Raw genomic sequence first — 19,736 nt, 5'->3', positions numbered from 1 at the left:
TTATGTACGAATTTTCATGAGATCAGGTTGGAATGAATAAAATCTCAAAAGGCATGGAAATTTTTAAAGTGGAAGTAAAATTTTCTTGTTATTTCATTCCCTCATTATGGCTCTTGATTAAAGTTTGTGTAGAGTAGTAATGTTGTCCGATTTATGAGCAAACCCTTCTTTTAAGTTGGTTCTGTGCAGTAATTTAATCGAAATGGTTCACAAAACGGTTTTAATGATTGATTAGTGAATCAGTCTGAATCAAAATGATTTATAAAATTTGGTTTCCAGAAATCATAAATGACTGGAAAAAGTAATGGAATGTCATTAGTCGAAAAGAGTTGGAAGCTTGGAACCCTGTAATAATTGGCAAAGTGTAATTCAAGATTATGAATTGATACAGATAATCTAAAAATGGCCAAATATCAGCTGATATTTCTGTTGTCGGACTAGGAATTTTCTTGTATGTTTCATATATAGGATATGTCTGATGGTTGACTTTCACACTCTGTGATCTGTAGGGCCGGTTCTGTGTGCCACTGCTGGATTCAGCCCAAACCAGGAGGGTTGTGGTGTCTCTCAATGTGGATAAGGCCCTTAAAGAAGGTGAGTGGTCCTTCCGGCAGCCTGCACGGTCTTTAGTGGATTAAACTGTTCACTTCATTTTTGTGAATGTTGCACATGTGACTTCAGCATGTAAACAGGAAATGGTTTTGCAGTGAAATCAACACCCTGTGAGTTTAGTAGTAGTGGTGTAACGATCCATTAATCTGGATCGATACATCGATCAAATAACCAACGATACGACGTCATCGATGCAACGTGTAAACATCAATGTATATTTTTTTAAGATGCACCTTAATTTTGACACTCTAATTAGAGCCCGACCGATATGGGATTTTTGAGATCGAGACAATACCGATTTTAGAGGGGGAAAATTCACCGATTACCGATATGGTAGCCGATATAGTTAATTTTTTGAGCTGGAATGAAAACAGACTTTCTATGTGGATTTTTCACCGATTTTGCACCGATATGACTATGCAAAGGTACTCAGAAGGCTGCTTTCTTAAATATTTTTATCAAAGAATTTTTGACATTATTATTATACATTGTCAACAAATTCTAAAAATGAACACCTGAGAAAATAAAGAATAAATAAAAATACAATAAATAGCTAAATAAACATCAGTACTGTTTAGTATCAGTCAAATGCTGACCATTTAAATAAAGAATAAATAAAAATAAAAAAATAGCTAAATAAACATCAGTACTGTTTAGTATCAGTCAAATGCTGACTATTTGAATACTGCCAGTCAATTATTGGCAGGTTGTAAAACAAGAAGCATTAACACCTGCTGAGTCAAGCGGTGTTACACCGTATTCTGCTATACAAGTTCAGGGGAAACTTTCAACGGTGGAAAACCAGACTTTTAAATATTACATTTTGTAAATGCAACGATTGGAATTGTTCGGTTGAAGGGGGTACCAAACTATGAATCCTGAACAAAACAGTTTGGTGAATACATGTTTGCACATTAGCTTCCACTCAGCTGACAAGAAATGAAAGTAACTACGTGGTTAGCTAGTTAGCTGTAAGCTCGTTGTCACGGAGAGTAAAAGATGGACCAGCATTGCGTCTCACCAACTAGGTAACAATGTAGCGTGAAATCAACACTCAGCAGACACAATCCACCACTGCACCGTTGTCTGCTGAGCTGCATAAAGATGCTCTGATGTTTACCTTTCAGTCTGCTACATTACTGACTGCACTGACAAACTATAGCTGGCTAACAGCAAACAGACATGAGTGACATGGTTGTCAGGGACAGGGTTAACGTTATATTAGTTATATTGAAAAGGGAAAATGATGGGGTGATTGTTTATTAACTTTCCAGTATGTATTTCACAAACTATTTAGCAACTTACCGCGAAGACACCGCTCAACTCCGCCTTGTCTGCAGAGCCACCATTAGTTCAGAGTCAGCTCTGTTTACAGTGGAGTTGGAGCGCACTCTGCTGGACAAACTACATAATGACACTAATTCTAAAGCATTGTTTTCTGCATTATATGTTCTGAAAAAAAGTTTTCATATCTGCGCATATCTGTAAAATATACGGCAATACCGATATATCAGTGAAAGGCTAATATCGGCCGATAATATTTGAAATTTCCCCATTCTGATGGTTGATATGAATATTAACTGAAGCTCCTGACCCGTATCTGCCTGATTTTATGCACTGCACTTCTGCCACACAATTGGCTGATTAGATAATCGCATGGATGATTGTTGGTGCTAGATGGGTTGGTTTGAGTATTTCTGTAACTGCTGATCTCCTGGGAGTTTCGCGCACAACAGTCTCTAGAATTTACTCCGAATGGTGCCAAAAACAAAAAACATCCAGTGAGTGGCAGTTCTGTGGATGGAAACGCCTTGTTGATGAGAGAGGTCAACAGAGAATGGCCAGACTGGTTCAAACTGACAAAGCCTATGGTAACTCAGATAACCGTTCTGTACAATTGAGGCGAGAAGAATATCATGTCAGAATGTTATTCTGAGATGCGGGTTTGCGCTGTTTTGGTGGCACGAGGGGGACCTACACAATATTAGGCAGGTGGTTTTAATGTTGTGGCTGATTGGTGTGTGTGTATATATGTATGTGTGTGTGTGTGTGTGTGTGTGTGTGTGTATGTATATATATATATATGTTTTATATATATTTATATATAACAGAAGTCAAGCCTGATTTCTAACACCTTTAACCTTAAAAACAGTGACTAAATTAAATATCAAAGATGGTTGCATCCATAACACTGGCAAGTCTTATCACAACTGACGACGTTTTATTAAATAAACAAGTCTAATGAAGGTGCGTGTTCATGCCAAATCTTAATTAATCGACTGCCACTTTGAATGATTTTTAAGCGAGTGTAGAGCGCAGCATTTGAGTCGTACGGCTCATGGCCAGACCACAAAATGGATGAGCTCCGAAGGAAGTCAGCGTCAGGACCTTCAGATGACACATGGCTCATATCTCCGTCTCTGTGAGGTGCCGAAACCCCACATGATAAAATGCAACACACAAATGAGATGTGTGTGTGCAGTGAGAGTGGCTCTTGCATTATATGATGTGAAAGACAATTTGTTGTCCAGTGCGGTTCCGTTCACACAGCATGGGTTTGCAGAAAATGCGGTTGTGAGTCATGAAAAATTACAGTTGTCAGTTCGGTTAGAATGCAGTTGTTACCCTCGTAAATAACCAAACTGTTTGTGAAGGTAACCATTTTAAGCACTCAAATACAGGACTGACAACCATATTCTGCTGCTGTGATAGACTCTTTGGCCATGTTCACAAGTTAACTGACCAGTGTCCCTTTAAACGATTTATGCTTGAACGTGAATGCTGAACGAAATGGGAAATCCATTTTCCCAGCACACAGCAACCCTTGAGGTATTTTCACCTTTGACCTCTGACAGTCACAAGATCAGCTCTCTGTCCCTGAGCTCCGACTCAGACTGACTGGATTTTTCTGGAATATCTCGGAGTCCAGAGCAGATCAAAGAGCCGTTTCAGAAAGCATCTCAGGAAGAGTCCCACTGCGGCCCTTACACTTGCACACTTACAAATGTCTGAATGTGACTGCATTTGATAACAAATATAAAAGCAAGTGATCAGCAAACAAATTATGCTGAGAACTAACTAACTACACTCTGAGCCATTTTAATTTCGACTTGTTACAGTGAGGCACTTACAATGGAAGTGAATGGGGCCAATCTGTAAACGTAAAAATACTCACTGTTTTAAAAGTATAGTCACAAGACGTAAAAAATAAGTTTTTACATTTTTACAGCTGTTTAATAAACCCTTAAACAGCTGTAAAAATGATGATTTAAACATCTTTACATCTCAAATAAAACACAAGTTTTAATGAAAGAATGAATGTAAGTGCTTTTATAAAAAATAAGCTTCAAATTTCTTCTTTTAAACCCTCCCAAAATTTGCCCCATTCACTTCCATTGTAAGTGCCTCATTGTAATCTCGATTTTGCTTTTATTAAAGAAAAGGAGGGATGAGTTAAAGTTATTTTTAGCAGTAGTAAACGTTATGCCACAAATGCTGTCGATTGAGCTTAACTTGTATTGAACCCAGAATGTTCTTTTAAAGAAACTGGTGTTGCAGAGAGGATTAATGGATGTATGAAGTCAGTTCTCCTCAAGAGAACTAGCAGTGTAACCACAGGTGTGGCTCATCACATTAACTGTTGACATGTTCCACTAACGTTTGACAACCACAAAGTGTCCAAATGCTTTTTGTCTTTATTTTGAACAGTTTATCTATTGTTTTATCATTTAAACTTTTGCTTGAAAAGTGTGCTCACGCTATCTTCACTTACAAAAAAATCAAAAGAGTTCTGCCAAACTAGCCACAAATTTGTCGCAGATTTGCCACTCATTATTTTCTCATGCAAATAATACTTGTGATTTGCTGCAAATGTTTGCCAGAAGTTTGCAGCTCTTCACCGGTAGTGGTGAACCTCATTTGGATGTGAAAATAATCAGTGGCGAATTTGAGTCAAGTTTGCAGCAAATTTGTCATGTACTCTAAATTTCTGTAAGGCTTTCTTTAAAATAAATGCTCTTGGTTTCATATTTTGATATGAATATTGATATCATTTTGATATGAAATCATATTTTATGTGACTAAAGTGTCCAAATACAGTACCTTTTGGGGTGACTGTATGTGCTGGAAATAAAATCTGTTTCAGGAACAGCTCTGTGACACTGGGGTACTTTTAGAACACAGTTTCAGGTCGCTGTAGACAGTATTGGGTCTGAAGAGTTATAAACTCCTGTCTCTTTCTCTCTATCTTTCTTTCTGTCTCTGTCTCAGTCTCTTGAGGACTATGTTACTGTTGTATTTTGGGATATGCTTGAGAATACAATGGCTGACTCTGACAATGCTTGCTTTTTCCCTGTCTCTCCTGTTATCTGTCTCTCTAGTCTCTCTCTCTCTCCCCATCTGTCTCTTTCTGTCTTGTTTGGAGCTGTGTGGGTGGAATGACATTATAGCTTAAACCACTATCTGCATCCATCAAATATCTCTTTCACCTCAGTACACACACACACACACACTATATTGATTCTTCTTTTGTAGGTTTGTCTTTTTCCCTTGGTCGTTTTCATCGGCCGGCAGGCCCAGAAAGGTCAGATGTGTAACCCTTTATAATGATCCATTTTTTTCTTCCCTGAAGTAAGAACTATAAAATTCTGATTTTTTTTACATGTACATTTCTACATTTTACAGTTAATTTGCGTATACAAATAAGCAAATTTATTTTTTTTTTATTCAGAACCTAAACTTCTATAAGTTGGGACATGAAGAACATAAATTATTTGTCAAGGTTTAGCATTTTATAATGAATTTGAAGTGTCAGTTTATGTAGTTAATGTCATTATGCTTGTCATCAAACCTGACCATGGTGTTACAGAGAGAAGACACAGAATAAGCAGGTTTCTACCAATAATTTATTTCAAACAAAACAAATTTATAACTCAAAGTAAATGCATAATAATGTCAAGAAAATGAATATTAAGAAACAGAAATGAACTGCAGAATTCTGAAAATTCAATTAGAGTATAAAACAGAAGAATCAGAGTAAAATATTTGCAATTTCAAACTTTCTATAGTAAACATTTATTTTGCAAATGTGTGTGTGTGTGTGTGTGTGTCAGATTGCTGTCATTAGCTGGAAAACAACAGATAACTTGTAATGCCAACAATGACCAAAAGATGGCTGTAGAGCTCCACTTATTGATGACCTTTTGTGTGTGTGTGTGTGTGTGTGTGTGTTCTGCATTGTAATTGTGTTATCGTCTCACCCTTTAATTTCTGAGCGTATATTTTTAGCATTGTGACTGATTTATTTTCTTTTTTTTTTGACAAATGAAAAAAAAAAAGTGTGTGTAAGTGTGTTTGTGTGTGAGTGGGTGTGTATGTTTTGCACTGTGGATGTTTTCGAGCAGGGTTTCTTAACCACTGGGTCGCGACCCAATCATTGTCTGCTGGGTTGTGAGATCTTTTCTGTCATGAGTACATGAGTACCAATTAGAAGGATAGAACTGTACATTTGCAATGTTTGGGGCAAAAGTGACCTCTATTGTCGAATCGTGTTAATATCTCCAGGTTTATGTAAACAACCATAAGTCAGAGGCTGCATTTCTCTGATGTTAATTATTAGCTGTCCAATCACAATAATCCATAAATGCTACGAATCGTTCTTTTTGGACATGGTCTATTTATGCAGCGTTGCATGCTCTAGCAGTGCTACTCACGCATGCGGCCCTCGAGACATCTTTTGCGGCCCGCGTTATTATTTCATCATAAAAAATATATTTACCAATAGCCTATTAAATGTGCATGAATTCAATTGAGTTGTTCCTTTATCAAAGTGTTTATGGTTGCTCTCTGAATGGTTGAAGCAGAGCACAGTTAAAGAGGGAAATAAGCTGCAAAAGGATGTAACGAATGAAATAAACAACAAAGAATATCTGAGCACAGCTGATGTTTAATGAGAGCGGTGGTCCATCAGCGGGCGCGTTCATAGACACATTATGTGTGCACATGCGTAGTCTGTTAACCAAGAATGCACGCTCTCAATCGTAGTTTATCCTGCAATATCCCCCTCCTCCCCACCCCATGTAGGCGTGTAACGGTTCTCGGAAACTAACCGTACGGTTCGCCACCCACGGTTCGGTAAGCATTTGCACCATGGTTCATCTCAAGTTTAATGACTCATCTGGATCATACACTTTGGCAAAGAAAATAAAGCACTAAATAGACATGCGCAGTTGTAACCTCTGCTAATGCACCTGTATCACTCCGTAGACACACTACACACTGTCTGTTTCATGTGGGTCAACTTTCTACAGAGCGAAGCTGTCCTATTAACTGTATGTTAAATCAATTGATGACATCACAGTTCTGCACGCGTTAGTGTGAAGTTGAAAATGGCAAGCTGAGAATACAAGCCGCAAGATAGAAGCCCTTGCATCATTCTAGTCTCCTGTCTGGGAACTTTTTCATTTTGCGGTCAATCAGAACAGTGATGGTGAAAAAATCTTTACAAAACAGGCACTGTTTGCAGACATTTCTCGATGTGAGTGCTGTATACTGGTAATACATTGATTATTTATTTATGCTGACATCACCCAAGGATAGATAGAACGCGGCGCACAGGTGAGCCCGAAACTGCACATAGACACACTCCCTTCCACCTTTAAGGAACTCAGTGCTAGTTCAGACAGACATATAACAATAACTAAAGTGCTTGGAGTGTTCATTGCCAAAGTTACGTTGCCCTTACTCCGTTGATGAATATGTGGGATTTCCGCGTATGATTAAAACACTTGTATTGCGTTATGACATCCCTTCTAGCATACATTTTAACAGCAAGGTTATTCATTCTATAGTGATCAACTTCTGAATGTTGAATATATGTTGAGTTGAGTATGAAATGCACTTTATGTTGATGCATGTACCATAAATGCAGGTATTAAGTTAAATGTTGAGTTAGTAATTAGAGATTTTTTTTAGTTAAGGACACTAACGAAAATGAACCATGGTTTTATTCAGTAATGCTGTAGTAGCCATATAGTAACCATAGTTTTACTATAGTAATATTGTAGAAGCCATGGCTGAAGTAACAATGACTGCTGTCACCATTGTTTTCTTGGCAGAAATCATAGTTTTGATATAAATAACCATGGTTTTACAACAGTAATACTGTAGTTTCCATATAGTAACCATGATTATACTACAGTATTGTTACCGTGACAGTAACCATGTTAATTTTGTGGTTACTAAGATTTTACTACAAATACCATGGTTAAACTATGGTTACTGAAGTAAAACCATGGTGATTTGTAGTGAGGGCAAATCTCTTGAAGCGTTTATTACCAAATAGAATATTTTTACTTTGGATTTGGCAGTAATATTTTCTTTTTTTTAACATAACAAATACCGAACCATACTGAAACCATGACCCTAAATCCATGATACAAACCGAACCGTGAGAAATTTGAACCGTTACACCCCTGCCCTCATGGTGGGTCATGGATGACTGAAATTCAAAAAAAGTGGGTCGAAGTGGGCAAAAGGTTGAGAAACCATGTTTTAGAGTCTCACCCTGTAATTTGTTTTCTCTGCACAGTGGCTGATTTATTGATTGTATTTGACAAATAAAAAAATAAAAAATAAAAATTGCTCTTTTTTTGGTCTTTCCCATTCATTTTCAGTGGTTTGATTAATTTTGACCGTGAATACCAAAGGTTAGACTTATCGAATAAAGCCCCCTTTTTTTTTTTTTTTTTTATTAATTAATTTTTTTTTATGTTCAGATGGCAAATGGAGGAGAAGTAACCAACTCTTGTACTGCTTATATAAAGGAAACCATTTTTATTAAATGAGAAACAATTATTTAGGTAAAAATGACCATGAAAGAAATTCTTTTTCAGATAATGCTGTTATTAACTATACAGAGGAGCTTCTAACTTGTTATATTACGGAAATATACATTTTACACACTTTATTTCATCATAATTTTTATTTGTTTTATCATTTGTCACATTTTAGTTTTCTAAAAATAAACAAAGTCCATGTATTACATCAATAAATGTCGTTAAATTGCACATTTTATGTTACATGTTTGTTGTTTACATGCCTAATTTGTACTATTTACAAATATTCACATTGAAATGTAGAAAGAGTGCTAAAAAGATACTGTCTCTTTAAGACCAGCGAACGGGACTTTGACAGAAGTGTTTTGGTCAAATGGCTTCTTTACAGCATCCATGCTATGTGTGATTAGAAGTAAATGTTTATTTTGTTATTTTTTATCAATAACAAACTTTAGAGAACAGAAAGTGTATTAAAAGACACATTATTCAATAAATCGATAGTGTAGGTCTCGTCATTGGACTCGCATTAAACAGATCTTGGTGCTGAACTTCTCCCGCACCACACTACTCAATCACTGCTGAGTGAAATCTGAAAAATAACCAGCCAGTGACCAATCACACAATGTTTTTTGTTGCATATGTGAGTGATTTAGGTTGAGGGTTGCGGATAGAGATAAAGAGCCAAATGAGTGAGAGAGGCCCAGTGTGTTCCTCGAGATAACTCGAACTTTTGTTACATCGAAATCTTTAACAATTTTGGAACAATTGTGATCTCAAGAAAACAAGATAGAAAAACAATGATGTGTAGCCTCTGTTGTTTTTTTAAATTCCATTTGGTGCCACTATAAACAAGGAATCTATTCTGGGATGAGGTCCTTGTCTAATGAATTAATCAGTGCTGAGTATTTCTGACCGCTTATGTCCATACTGAAAATCAGTTTAACCAGTTGACATGCTGTGTGATATCACAGGTGGACTGGTGTGATGTCAGCTTTGTATTAACTAATCATCATTTACATGCTGCCATTGGATGCCAACATTTTATAAAATTCCTGGATATATTTCCAGTAGTATTTTTGTGGTCATAAGTCGGGTCCAGTTTGCTATGGATGGTATCTATAAATTTTATGCTTTTTAAACTTGTTGTTTCTTGTAGCTGTGTCTGACCACATAATCTGAAACAGCTGCTACTGCATGACAGCTAGTAACATTAATATGAATGAGAATTTAGACGTACTATTGAATGGGGCAGGATGGAATGAGATGTATGATTATAATAATGAGTTAGCTTACACGCTCTGATCCCCTGTGAGTCTGGTAAAACAGGAGACCTGTTACCAACACAAAGCGTTGTTGAGTCCTGGAGCCCACTGTGCTCACAGTAACAGAGGGGTGTTTATTCAGACTGTAGGGTGATACAGATCCTCAATACACACACACACACACACACTGTATTCTGCTGCTCACAAACCTCATTACAGGTTCACTAGGGTTGTCACATACCAAAGTTTCTGTAGACCATACCAATACAAGTGACATTTCATGATTCTCAATACCAATTTTGATGCAACTAATATGCTGCATTAGTTTTTTAGCTCCACTTTCCTGTATTTAAAAAGTCAAAAATTAATTGAGGATAGTTCACCCAAAAATGGTGCAGGTCCTTACAATGCAAGTGAACTGTGACCAGACCTTTTGAAGCTCCAAAATTCACATAAAGGCAGCATAAAATTAATCCATAACACTCCAGTGGTTAAATGTATGTCTTCAGAAGTAGTATGATAGGTGTGGGTGAGAAACAGATAAATATTTAAGTCCATTTTTTACTATAAATTCTCCCTACCAGTAGGTGACGTTATGAACGAAGAATGCAATGGAGTTAAACACCGGAGTCTTATGGATTACTTTTATGATGTCTTTATGTGCTTTTTGGAGCTTCAAAGGTCTGGTCACCATTCACTTGCTTTGTATGGACCTACAAAGCTGAGATATTCTTCTAAAAATCTTCCTTTGTGTTCAGCAGAAGAAATTCATATGCATCTGGGATGGCATGAGGGTGAGTAAATAATGAGAGAATTTTATTTTTTGGGTGAATTATTCCTTTAAATAAAATTAAGTTAAATAAAAAATGACATGTAGCCTTCAAGCACTGCTCAGTTAAGTAAACGGTGCTTGACATTTTTTCAAGTTTTCAAGTAAACATTTCAGCCTGATTGCATGAAAATTCTGAGACTGTGGTGATATTTTTGCAAAATGATATTACGTTGTTAATTACACGTATCACAGCAGTTCTGAGGTGAAATGTCCACCATATGGTACTAAAAGATAGTTGCCTTTTAAGTCGGTCACTTCGACGCTGTGTCAGTTGCTGATGCTATGGGAAGCTCTGTTTAAGAGTGACGATTTCTGAAGCCCAGAGATCACAATCACCAATTTATCGGCAGATTTAGTGTCATCGCGGGTATATAACATGGAGTGCAACACTATTTCATCATAATTTTCTTCTTCAGGGTCGTGATAGGATCATCTGTCATGCTCTGGATGCTCTATCTTCGATCGCTGTTGATTTCTGCACATTGAATAGCTTTCTGCTTCGCTCTCAGATCGACTTCTTTTGAAGGACGTTGCCGGTTCCCTCCCCTCCCACCATACTGCTTCTGTGGCTCCCAAGGGACCACATGAGGAAGGCGTGTGGATATATAATAAATTGGCATGATTGTGAAGAACTTCAGAGATCATCATTGACGCAGCGTCCTGTTCCCTCCTTTCAGGGAACCAGGGCTACAGTCGTAACTGTAATATTAAATGTTTTTCCAAACAGATGAGTTTATGCTTTATAGAGTTTTTCAAAAAAACCGACCTCCATACCATAAACTTTAAACCATTTAAACTTTAAAATCATTTAGTCGCATTGTGGAGCCCTGCACTTAATAATTATTTGTCAAAGGATGTGTAAGTGAAACACCATTCCATATCAATGGCTTCACAGCATTCTTTGATGCAGTGTAGACTTTAGGGTCTAGGTTTCCTTAGATTAAGGGTTTTGTTCAAATTCCTAACCTCAAATATGGGCAATAATAATAGTAATGCTTGCCTTAGCAAACTCCACTATAGGCTAAATATTTCAGAATCTCTTTCACTCAAGAACTGTACCTGAACCATTAGCTGCTTCAACCACGTTACTGACATTACCTTTTTGAGTCAAAAGATTTGAGTTTCTTGTTTATCCGATATGCCATTTTTTAAATTTGAGTGGTTTATTGTGAAACGCCATGCTGCTAAACACAATGTACACTAATGTGTACAATGGCACAAGGTTTTCATTAGAAATCATATATTTACTGTGCATTTCACATTGAGAAAAAATTTTGCTTTCAGAGGCTTCATGTGGAGTTAGGATGAAAATAAGGTGCATTTTGAACTGTTCTGAGACCAGTGCAGACAGACAGCACACTGGAGGTTAAGTCATTCACTAAATAGGGAGCAATGGAGCATCCAATAGCTTTCCTATAAAGCCAAGAGCATTCAATCCAAACATCCTATCAAAAGTTCAGTTTCAGTCTGCAGATTATGTTTAAACCACTCAACATGTTTGACAGACATAGGACAATGGTAATCAGTATTAAGTTTAATAATTTATAATGTATCATTTTATTTTAACATGGTTGGCAGTGATTGGGTAAAATGCTTCAGCATTGGCTATCACATGTTTGTTTGACAGAGCAAAGAGAGAACATTGAGATTTTCAGAATCAGAATCAGCTTTATTGCCAAGTATGCTTACACATACAAGGAATTTGTCTTGGTGACAGGAGCTTCCAGTGTACAACAATACAAAAACAGCAGCAAGACAGATAATAATAAAAAAAAACTAATTATACACATACACATGGGTAGTGCAAATCTAATACAATCTGTTATGTACAGTGCAAATGTTTTTTTATTTTTTTTCAGAGGAATGAAATGGCAGAAGAGGTTGGATGTGTTGGATAAATATAAAAAAGACTAAACTGTGTATTGCACATAATTATTGCTCAATGGGGCAATTTAACTGTTCATGAGATGGATAGCCTGAGGGAAAAAACTGCTTCCTGTGCCTGACGGTTCTGGTGCTCAGAGCTCTGAAGCGTCGGCCAGAAGGCAACAGTTCAGAAAAGGTAGTGGGCAGAGTGAGTGGGGTCCAGAGGGATTTTTCCAGACTTTTTCCTCACTCTGGAAGTGAATAGTTCTTGAAGGGGGGACAGGGGGCAACCAGTAATCCTCTCAGCAGTCCGAACTGTCCTTTGTAGTCTTCTGATGTCTGATTTCGTAGCTGAACCAAACAGACAGTTACTGAAGTGCAGAGGACAGACTCAATGACCGCTGAGTAGAACTGTATCAGCAGCGCCTGTGGCAGGTTGAACTTCCTCAGCTGGCGAAGGAAGTACAACCTCTGCTGGGCCTTATTCACAATGGAGTCAATGTGTGTCTCCCACTTCAGGTCCTGTGAGATGGTAGTGCCCAGGAACCTGAATGACTCCACTGCTGCCACAGTGCTGTTTATAATGGTGAGGGGAGTCAGTGTTGGGGTGTTCCTCCTAAAGTCCACAATCATCTCCACCGTTTTGAGCGTGTTCAGCTCAAGATTGTTTTGACTGCACCAGATAGCCAGATGTTCAACCTCCATTCTGTATGCAGACTCATTGTCATCTCGGATGAGGCCGATGACAGTGGTGTCGTCTGCAAAATTCAGGAGCTTGACAGAGGGGTCCTTGGAGATGCAGTCATTTGTGTAGAGGGAGAAGAGTAGTGGGGAGAGCACACATCCCTGGGGGGCACCAGTGCTGATTGTACAGGTTCTGGAAGTGAGATTCCCCTGTCTCAAAAGCTGCTGCCTGTCCGTCAGAAAGCTGGTAATCCACTGACAGATAGACATGGGAACAGAGAGTTGGTGTAATTTATTCTGGAGTATAGCTGGGATGATGGTGTTGAAAGCCGAACTGAAGTCCACAAAAAGGATCCTTGCATATGTCCCTGGTCTGTCCAGATGTTGCAGGATATGATGCGGTCCTATGTTGACCGCATCATCCACAGACCTGTTTGCTCGATAAGCAAATTGAAGAGGATCTAGAAAGGGTCCAGTGATGTTCTTCAGGTGGGCCAACACCAGTCTCTCAAATGATTTCATGACCACAGAAGCATTTTGTTGCCAAAGTAGATAAAAACACTGTAACATAAAAGTCAAATCAAGTCAAATTATTTTTTATTTGTTCTTTTCCCAATACTCATTGTTCCAAAGCTGTCTGTAACGTCTCAAAATCATGAATAACCAACACTCCTGGAAACACACTAAACAATTTGATATATAAAAAAATAGATGACATTCTATAGCTTGGTATTACTAAAAAATATCACAATTTAGTCACACTGTCCACATATGTGGACATACATTTTTAGGAAAACTGTTTGCTTTAAAAAAAAAAAAAAAAAAAGAAATATATATATATTTTTTGCTTGTTTATTTAGTGCTACTAGTTACTAGGGATGCACCGATCCGATACCTGGATCGGTATCGGCTCCGATACTGAAGCTTTTAGACGGATCGGGTATCGGTCCAACGAGCCCGATCCAAGTCCGATACTGTGTATTAGTCATGTTCGTTACTGTCAAACTAAAAAAAAATGAAATGAACCATAAAAACACAATTAAAGTTGTTCATATGACTCGTGCATTTTATTCAAAGCCACTTGAAGATGTGCGATAGCTCTGTGAATCACAAAAGGCTGTAGTTTTATAAAGTAAATATATAAAATGCACGCGCAGCTCCAGCGCATCAGTGAATGGCGCTGCTCTGTTTACACACACACTTGTGGCTATTTTTAGCCTTCACAGCCATGCACAATATTTGAGTGCTACTCATGAACAACATCTCAGATGTAGATGCTCAAAAGTTCAGTTCATTTATATTATGCATTTAGAATGGCACCGGAGGTGTTTTTTTATTTTTTATTTTTATTTATTTTTTTATTTATTTTTTACTAGAATTTGAATAAGAAGCTAATTAAACTACTGTGAACTTGCCTACAAACAGACACACTTACAGGACTTCCTGGAGAGTTCAGAATGTCAAAATAAAAGCGTGAGGGTTTAAAAGTTAAAGGTGCACGATTGAGATATATTATTATATATTACTATTATATTATTATTATTATTATTATTATTATTATTATGTGTTTACAAATTATAATAATATTTAAGTTGTACGGGTTCCAAAAAATTACTTTGTACATTATCCAGTATACTAGTTAACAATAATGTTTTTCTTAATAAGCTATACATTTATATTGAAATAATGTGTAGTTTGAGGTTTGTGTTTCTTTACATATTAAAGAGTACTCCCAATTAGTTCCACACAATAATGTAAAGATATTCTAAACTGATTATGCAAAAAAACAACACTGGTATCGGATCGGGATCGGTATCAGCCGATACTGAGATTTCCAAGAAAAAGTGGTATCGGTGCATCTCTACTAGTTACAAATCAAAAGGGGAAATAAAAAATGCACACATCAGTCACGCTTGGGTCTCAGGGGTTTAAAACAAGTTTGTGTAAAAATAGCTATGATTGGAATAGCATGCTAACATACTTCTCTTACTATTTCTGCAGTATAAAGTATGTATAATTTACACTGTATGTGAATTTTGTTCATGAATACTTGAATGAGCAAATGTGCATTACACAACAAAGCACTTTGTGAAAAAAAAAAAAATTACAAATATAAATAAATAATTACACGTGATTTTCTTTATTATTTTTTGATAGGAACTAGGAATGCACTATATATAGTTTTTAAAGCCTTGAAAGGTAATGGTATATCCCTATTTTATTATTTGATATATATATTTGAAGTTAATTATGTACAAAATACTTCTTAAGGAGTATGAAGCAGACATGCACCCTAATAAATATGACTTAACAATTAATCGTGAAAATTACTCGTCAAAGCCCTAAAACAGACAATTAAGCGTCATAATTGCAATTATTTATTTTACAATTAATCATCAACCAAATTTCATAATCGTGACAGCCCTTTGAGTCGAGACGACATAAGGGTGAGTAAATGATGAGAGAACTGGGTGAATTATTCCTTTAAGAGTGTTGTGTGAAATGCCACAAGTTTTTTTTTTTGTTGTTTCATTGTCTGCTGGGTGAAAATTTAGATCGCAGGTGAAAAGTCTGATCACTTTAGTAATGGCGCACCTCTCCTCAACAAGAAGCACAATTTGAGGGATCATTCTTGTCTGTAACACTAACAAATACTTTAAGCATGCTGTAAGCAATTTTAGCCAGTCTAGAAATTCCACAAGAATGAACTGTTGAATTAGACACGCCCCCTCTTTCAAAAACCTCTCTTCAATGCTGGACGCTTTTGTGCTTCCTGTCGTGTGCTGAACCTACATCAGTCATGGCAGATCATGTAATGTTTGTTTTCTTTTATTGCAGAGCAGTGGAATTCAGATGAAATAATCAGAAACATTATTTATTTGAAAGGATTGTGCTGCTTAAATTCAGTGCCTGCTGTGTGTACAAAAGGAAGGGCAATAAAAGCCTATATTATTTTAATATCAATAAAGGAGTCAGTATTTTTAATCATTTAAAAAAAAAATCATTTAAAATTTTTTATAAATAAACATGATATAAACATGTACTGATATAAAAACAAATTTGTGAGAGTTTTCGCCGACCTGGAGATGTCAGAGTAAACACCTTGATAATGGCAGACTATCGTGGTACTTCATAGAGTGGCATAGCAGAAGTAGTAAGTGTAGTATGTAAAGTATGCCAATGCGAACACAGCCCATTAAAAACAGTCACCGTTGTCATGTTGTGACCTGACGGCCAATCACGAATAAGCTGTGTCGTCATTCAGAGCTCATGCAGCTGCTTTCAAGAACTGCAGCGGCTGAGCTAGGTGGCTGCTCTCGAATCGCTCTTGTGGTACTTTGGTAGCATACGTCATGGTGACACGGCGGTGACACCATCTGAAATCTGACAAAATTACTAACTGACATGCACTGCTTCAAGTTCGATGCCGATCGGACTGCGCAGTGCTGCATGAAGTCGAACACACCTATTGAGAGGCAGAAAGCATTTCAAAGTCTTCTGATTGGCTGATCAAAGAGTGTGTCCCTGGACACGGTCACATTTTTGTTTGCTGTTTATGTAGTCTAGTTCTGTAATGAAGACTGGTGAAATCTCAGGATTTTTCAGTGATATCTTTCAGGGAGAAGGACATTTTTTTGCACACTATTCCATGAAAAAAATCGCTTACAGCACCTTTAAGGTTAGGTGTGAGCAATATGAGTCATTCAGCTAAAAAGTGGGTTATATTATTTTATAACCATCTGGTAATGCCTGTTTTTGGATCCAGTGAATGAAACACAAATGGAAATGAAATCGCTGGAGACAAAGTGCATCTTTTGGTGTAAAATGGTATTCATAACCTACATACAGGACTGGGTAAAAATATAGATTTTCCAATGCACCGCGATCTTCATTTGAACGATCTCGATATCCTTAAATCCAAGATTTATCTTTTACTATATGCACAACTCTCTGCTATTCAAGTAAATCACTTGCATATGAGACCAGATTTCATGCTATGCAACTAAAAATGTCTGTGATTAGCCACTAGCTGGTAAATGTTCAGATTTGACTCTCCAGTGATTGAGTAGTATATCAGCTAAGAAGTTCAGCATTATTTCACGGCGTGTTGAGAGTAAAAGTTGTAATATGTATCCAAAGACGAGATGAATGCAATCCATTTGTCACTGAATAATGCCTCTTTTAATCACGAATAGCAGTGATGAAGTAAATAAAGCATTAGAGTCCTCTCTCATCAATAACTTGTCAGAACTGCTGGTTTTCTTAAAGAGACAGTACCAATTTTAAGCACCTGTTCTACAAATACATTTTAATGCTTTAAAAAAGTATAAATTATGCATTAAACAATAAACTTGCAACAGAATATTATATATGCAATATAATGTTTATTTATTGATGGAATACATGGATTTGTATATTTTTAAAAAGCTAAAATGAGACCAAAATGATGAAAAACAAATCAAATATAGTATGTAATATTTTCAAACTGTTCCTAGTTAGAAGGTCTCCTGTTTAATTAACAGCATTAGCTGGGAGATTATTTCTTACATATATAAGCAAAATGGACATGAATCAAATTGAGAGCTTGTGAATCGGAATTGATTTGGGAAGTCCGTATCAATGCCCAGCCCTACCTTCATACAAACTATTTACAAACTTAATACTTCTTTATACACACCTTTAGATATATGCAACAAAGAATGAAAAGTTTGCCAACCAACCCCAGTCTCCTCCTACGATAAAGGCATTTTTTCATGATCTTTTCCTGCCTAAAGACATGCTGGGTGTTTGTGGGCGTTTGTTTGGATGCTGCTAGATGTCAAAGAGCCTGCATAATCTTCTGTTTCTCTCTGTCTCCTTTAAAATTGAGTGTATAACGGAGAAAAGACAGATTGTAGTGTGTAACAGTGCTGTGGTTGTGATGGCTCGTATTAAACTGAATGAATGATGTTCAACAGCACAGGGAATTGAAGCAGAGGACACTCCCTCATGCATTCTGAGCACAGTTGTCTGATGTTATGAATCGAGCAAATGAATTGTAATTTAATTCTAATTAATGGTGTTTTCTAAGGATCACTCTTAGGCCTACTACTGAAGTATTAAACTTAGACATGTAGCTCGTCCTGCACTCTTTGTGCTACACACATGAATGATTCCTCAAATCATGCAGCTTGTTGAAGAGAGGTGTGCTGTTATTATATAAGGCATCAGACTTAAAATTTTCACCTGGCAGACAATAAGATACTGGGGAGAATGTGACAAAAAGGAAAATTCTCTCATGATTTACTCACCCTTAAGCCATCCCAGCTGTGTATGACTTTCTCTCTGCAGCAGAACCAAAATGAAGATTGTTATAAGCAGATTTCAGCTCAGTTTGTCCATACAATGCAAGTAAACGGGTGCCACCAGTCTGCTGGCTGTTTGATGGCCCAAAAGGCATATTTAGGCAGCATAAAAGTAATCCACATGACTCCAGTCGATCAATTAATGTCTTCTGAAGCAAAAATCGATTGGTTTGTATAAGAAACAAATTGATAATTAAAACGTTTTTAACTTTAAATCATTACTTCCGGCTAGCACTGTTTGACCTAACTCTCGTGTGACGTTCGTTCCTCTGTAAACAAAGCACGCTTCTGACTTCTCGCTAGAACGTGCCATCATGCTTGCGTCACGCGACAGCTCCGTGATGCATCCACTGCTAGCAGGAAGTGTTTTTTAAAAGTAAATAAAGTTTTAATTATTGTTTTTTTTACACAAACCTATCGATATCCTTCAGAAGACATTAATTGATCGACTGGAGTCATGTGGATTACTTTTATGCTGCCTAAATATGCCTTTTGAACCACCAAACAGCTGGCACCCATTCACTTGCATTGTATGGACATAAAGAGCTGAAATGTGCTTACAAAAATCTTCATTTTGGATCTGCTGAAGGAGGAAAGACATACACATCTGGGATGGCCTAAAGGCGAGTCAGTAATGAGAGAATTTTCATTTTTGGGTGAACTATTCCTTTAACATGTTTTACTTGTACTAGCACCACTCATGTTTTCTTAAGTAAATGTAAAAAATACTTAAATTGTTTTATTTTTTATGGCTGAAGCCATCTTAAACTGGTTTGCTGCTCTTGACAACTGGTCAGGCTGTGAGACCAGCTCGCTGACCAGCTAGACCAGCCTAAACCAGATATGATCAGCAAACCAGATTCAGCTGGTTTAAGCTGTTTTTATTCAGCAGTGATCGTTTTGTACGTGTAAGTAAACAGTGCTTAAGATATTTTATTGCTGCAGTCAACAGTGTGACAGAGATTTTTAAACTCTTGTGCATGTGGGCAGGAGATGACATTTGTTTACTGTTGTGTCACTGGATAAGAGGAAGATGCCTGGAAGAAATAACACTTGAACAATGTCATCTGCACTTCCTGTTGCTCAGCTGGGGAAAGTCAGCACATTTTATGAGGTCACTGAGGCTATAAATAGTGCCACCTCAGCTGAGGGAAAAATGCCTGTGCACAAGAGCAAGATTTGAAGAACTACAGCACAAAAAGTGTCAGTGCAGCACATTAGTTTCTTAAAGATGTGCATGTTGATTTTGCAGGCACTTTTGGTGGGAGTATGAATCATAAGAGTGTTGTTGCAGTAGTCT

At 37.1% G+C, this 19,736-nt stretch overlaps 1 protein-coding gene across 3 annotated transcripts in view; it reads left to right on the top strand.

The window, feature by feature from the left end:
* The window catches only part of LOC127413305 (sorting nexin-25-like), a 149,729-nt gene that overhangs the window by 2,468 nt on the left and 127,525 nt on the right, over positions 1-19,736 (top strand). For all 3 annotated transcript variants that reach the window (XR_007892568.1, XM_051650322.1, XM_051650321.1), the window contains exon 2: positions 510-594. Coding sequence is in view for 2 of the 3 variants with exons in the window: in XM_051650322.1 (XP_051506282.1) it covers positions 510-594 (85 nt within the window). In the remaining variant the exon portion in view is untranslated. The remainder of the gene's footprint in view (positions 1-509; positions 595-19,736) is intronic.

The sequence above is a fragment of the Myxocyprinus asiaticus genome, chromosome 22 (assembly GCF_019703515.2).
Source record: "Myxocyprinus asiaticus isolate MX2 ecotype Aquarium Trade chromosome 22, UBuf_Myxa_2, whole genome shotgun sequence".
In the NCBI taxonomy this organism is placed as follows: domain Eukaryota; kingdom Metazoa; phylum Chordata; class Actinopteri; order Cypriniformes; family Catostomidae; genus Myxocyprinus; species Myxocyprinus asiaticus.
The sequence above is the reverse complement of the archived record's forward strand: the minus strand, read 5'-3'. Positions and strand labels throughout refer to the sequence as shown.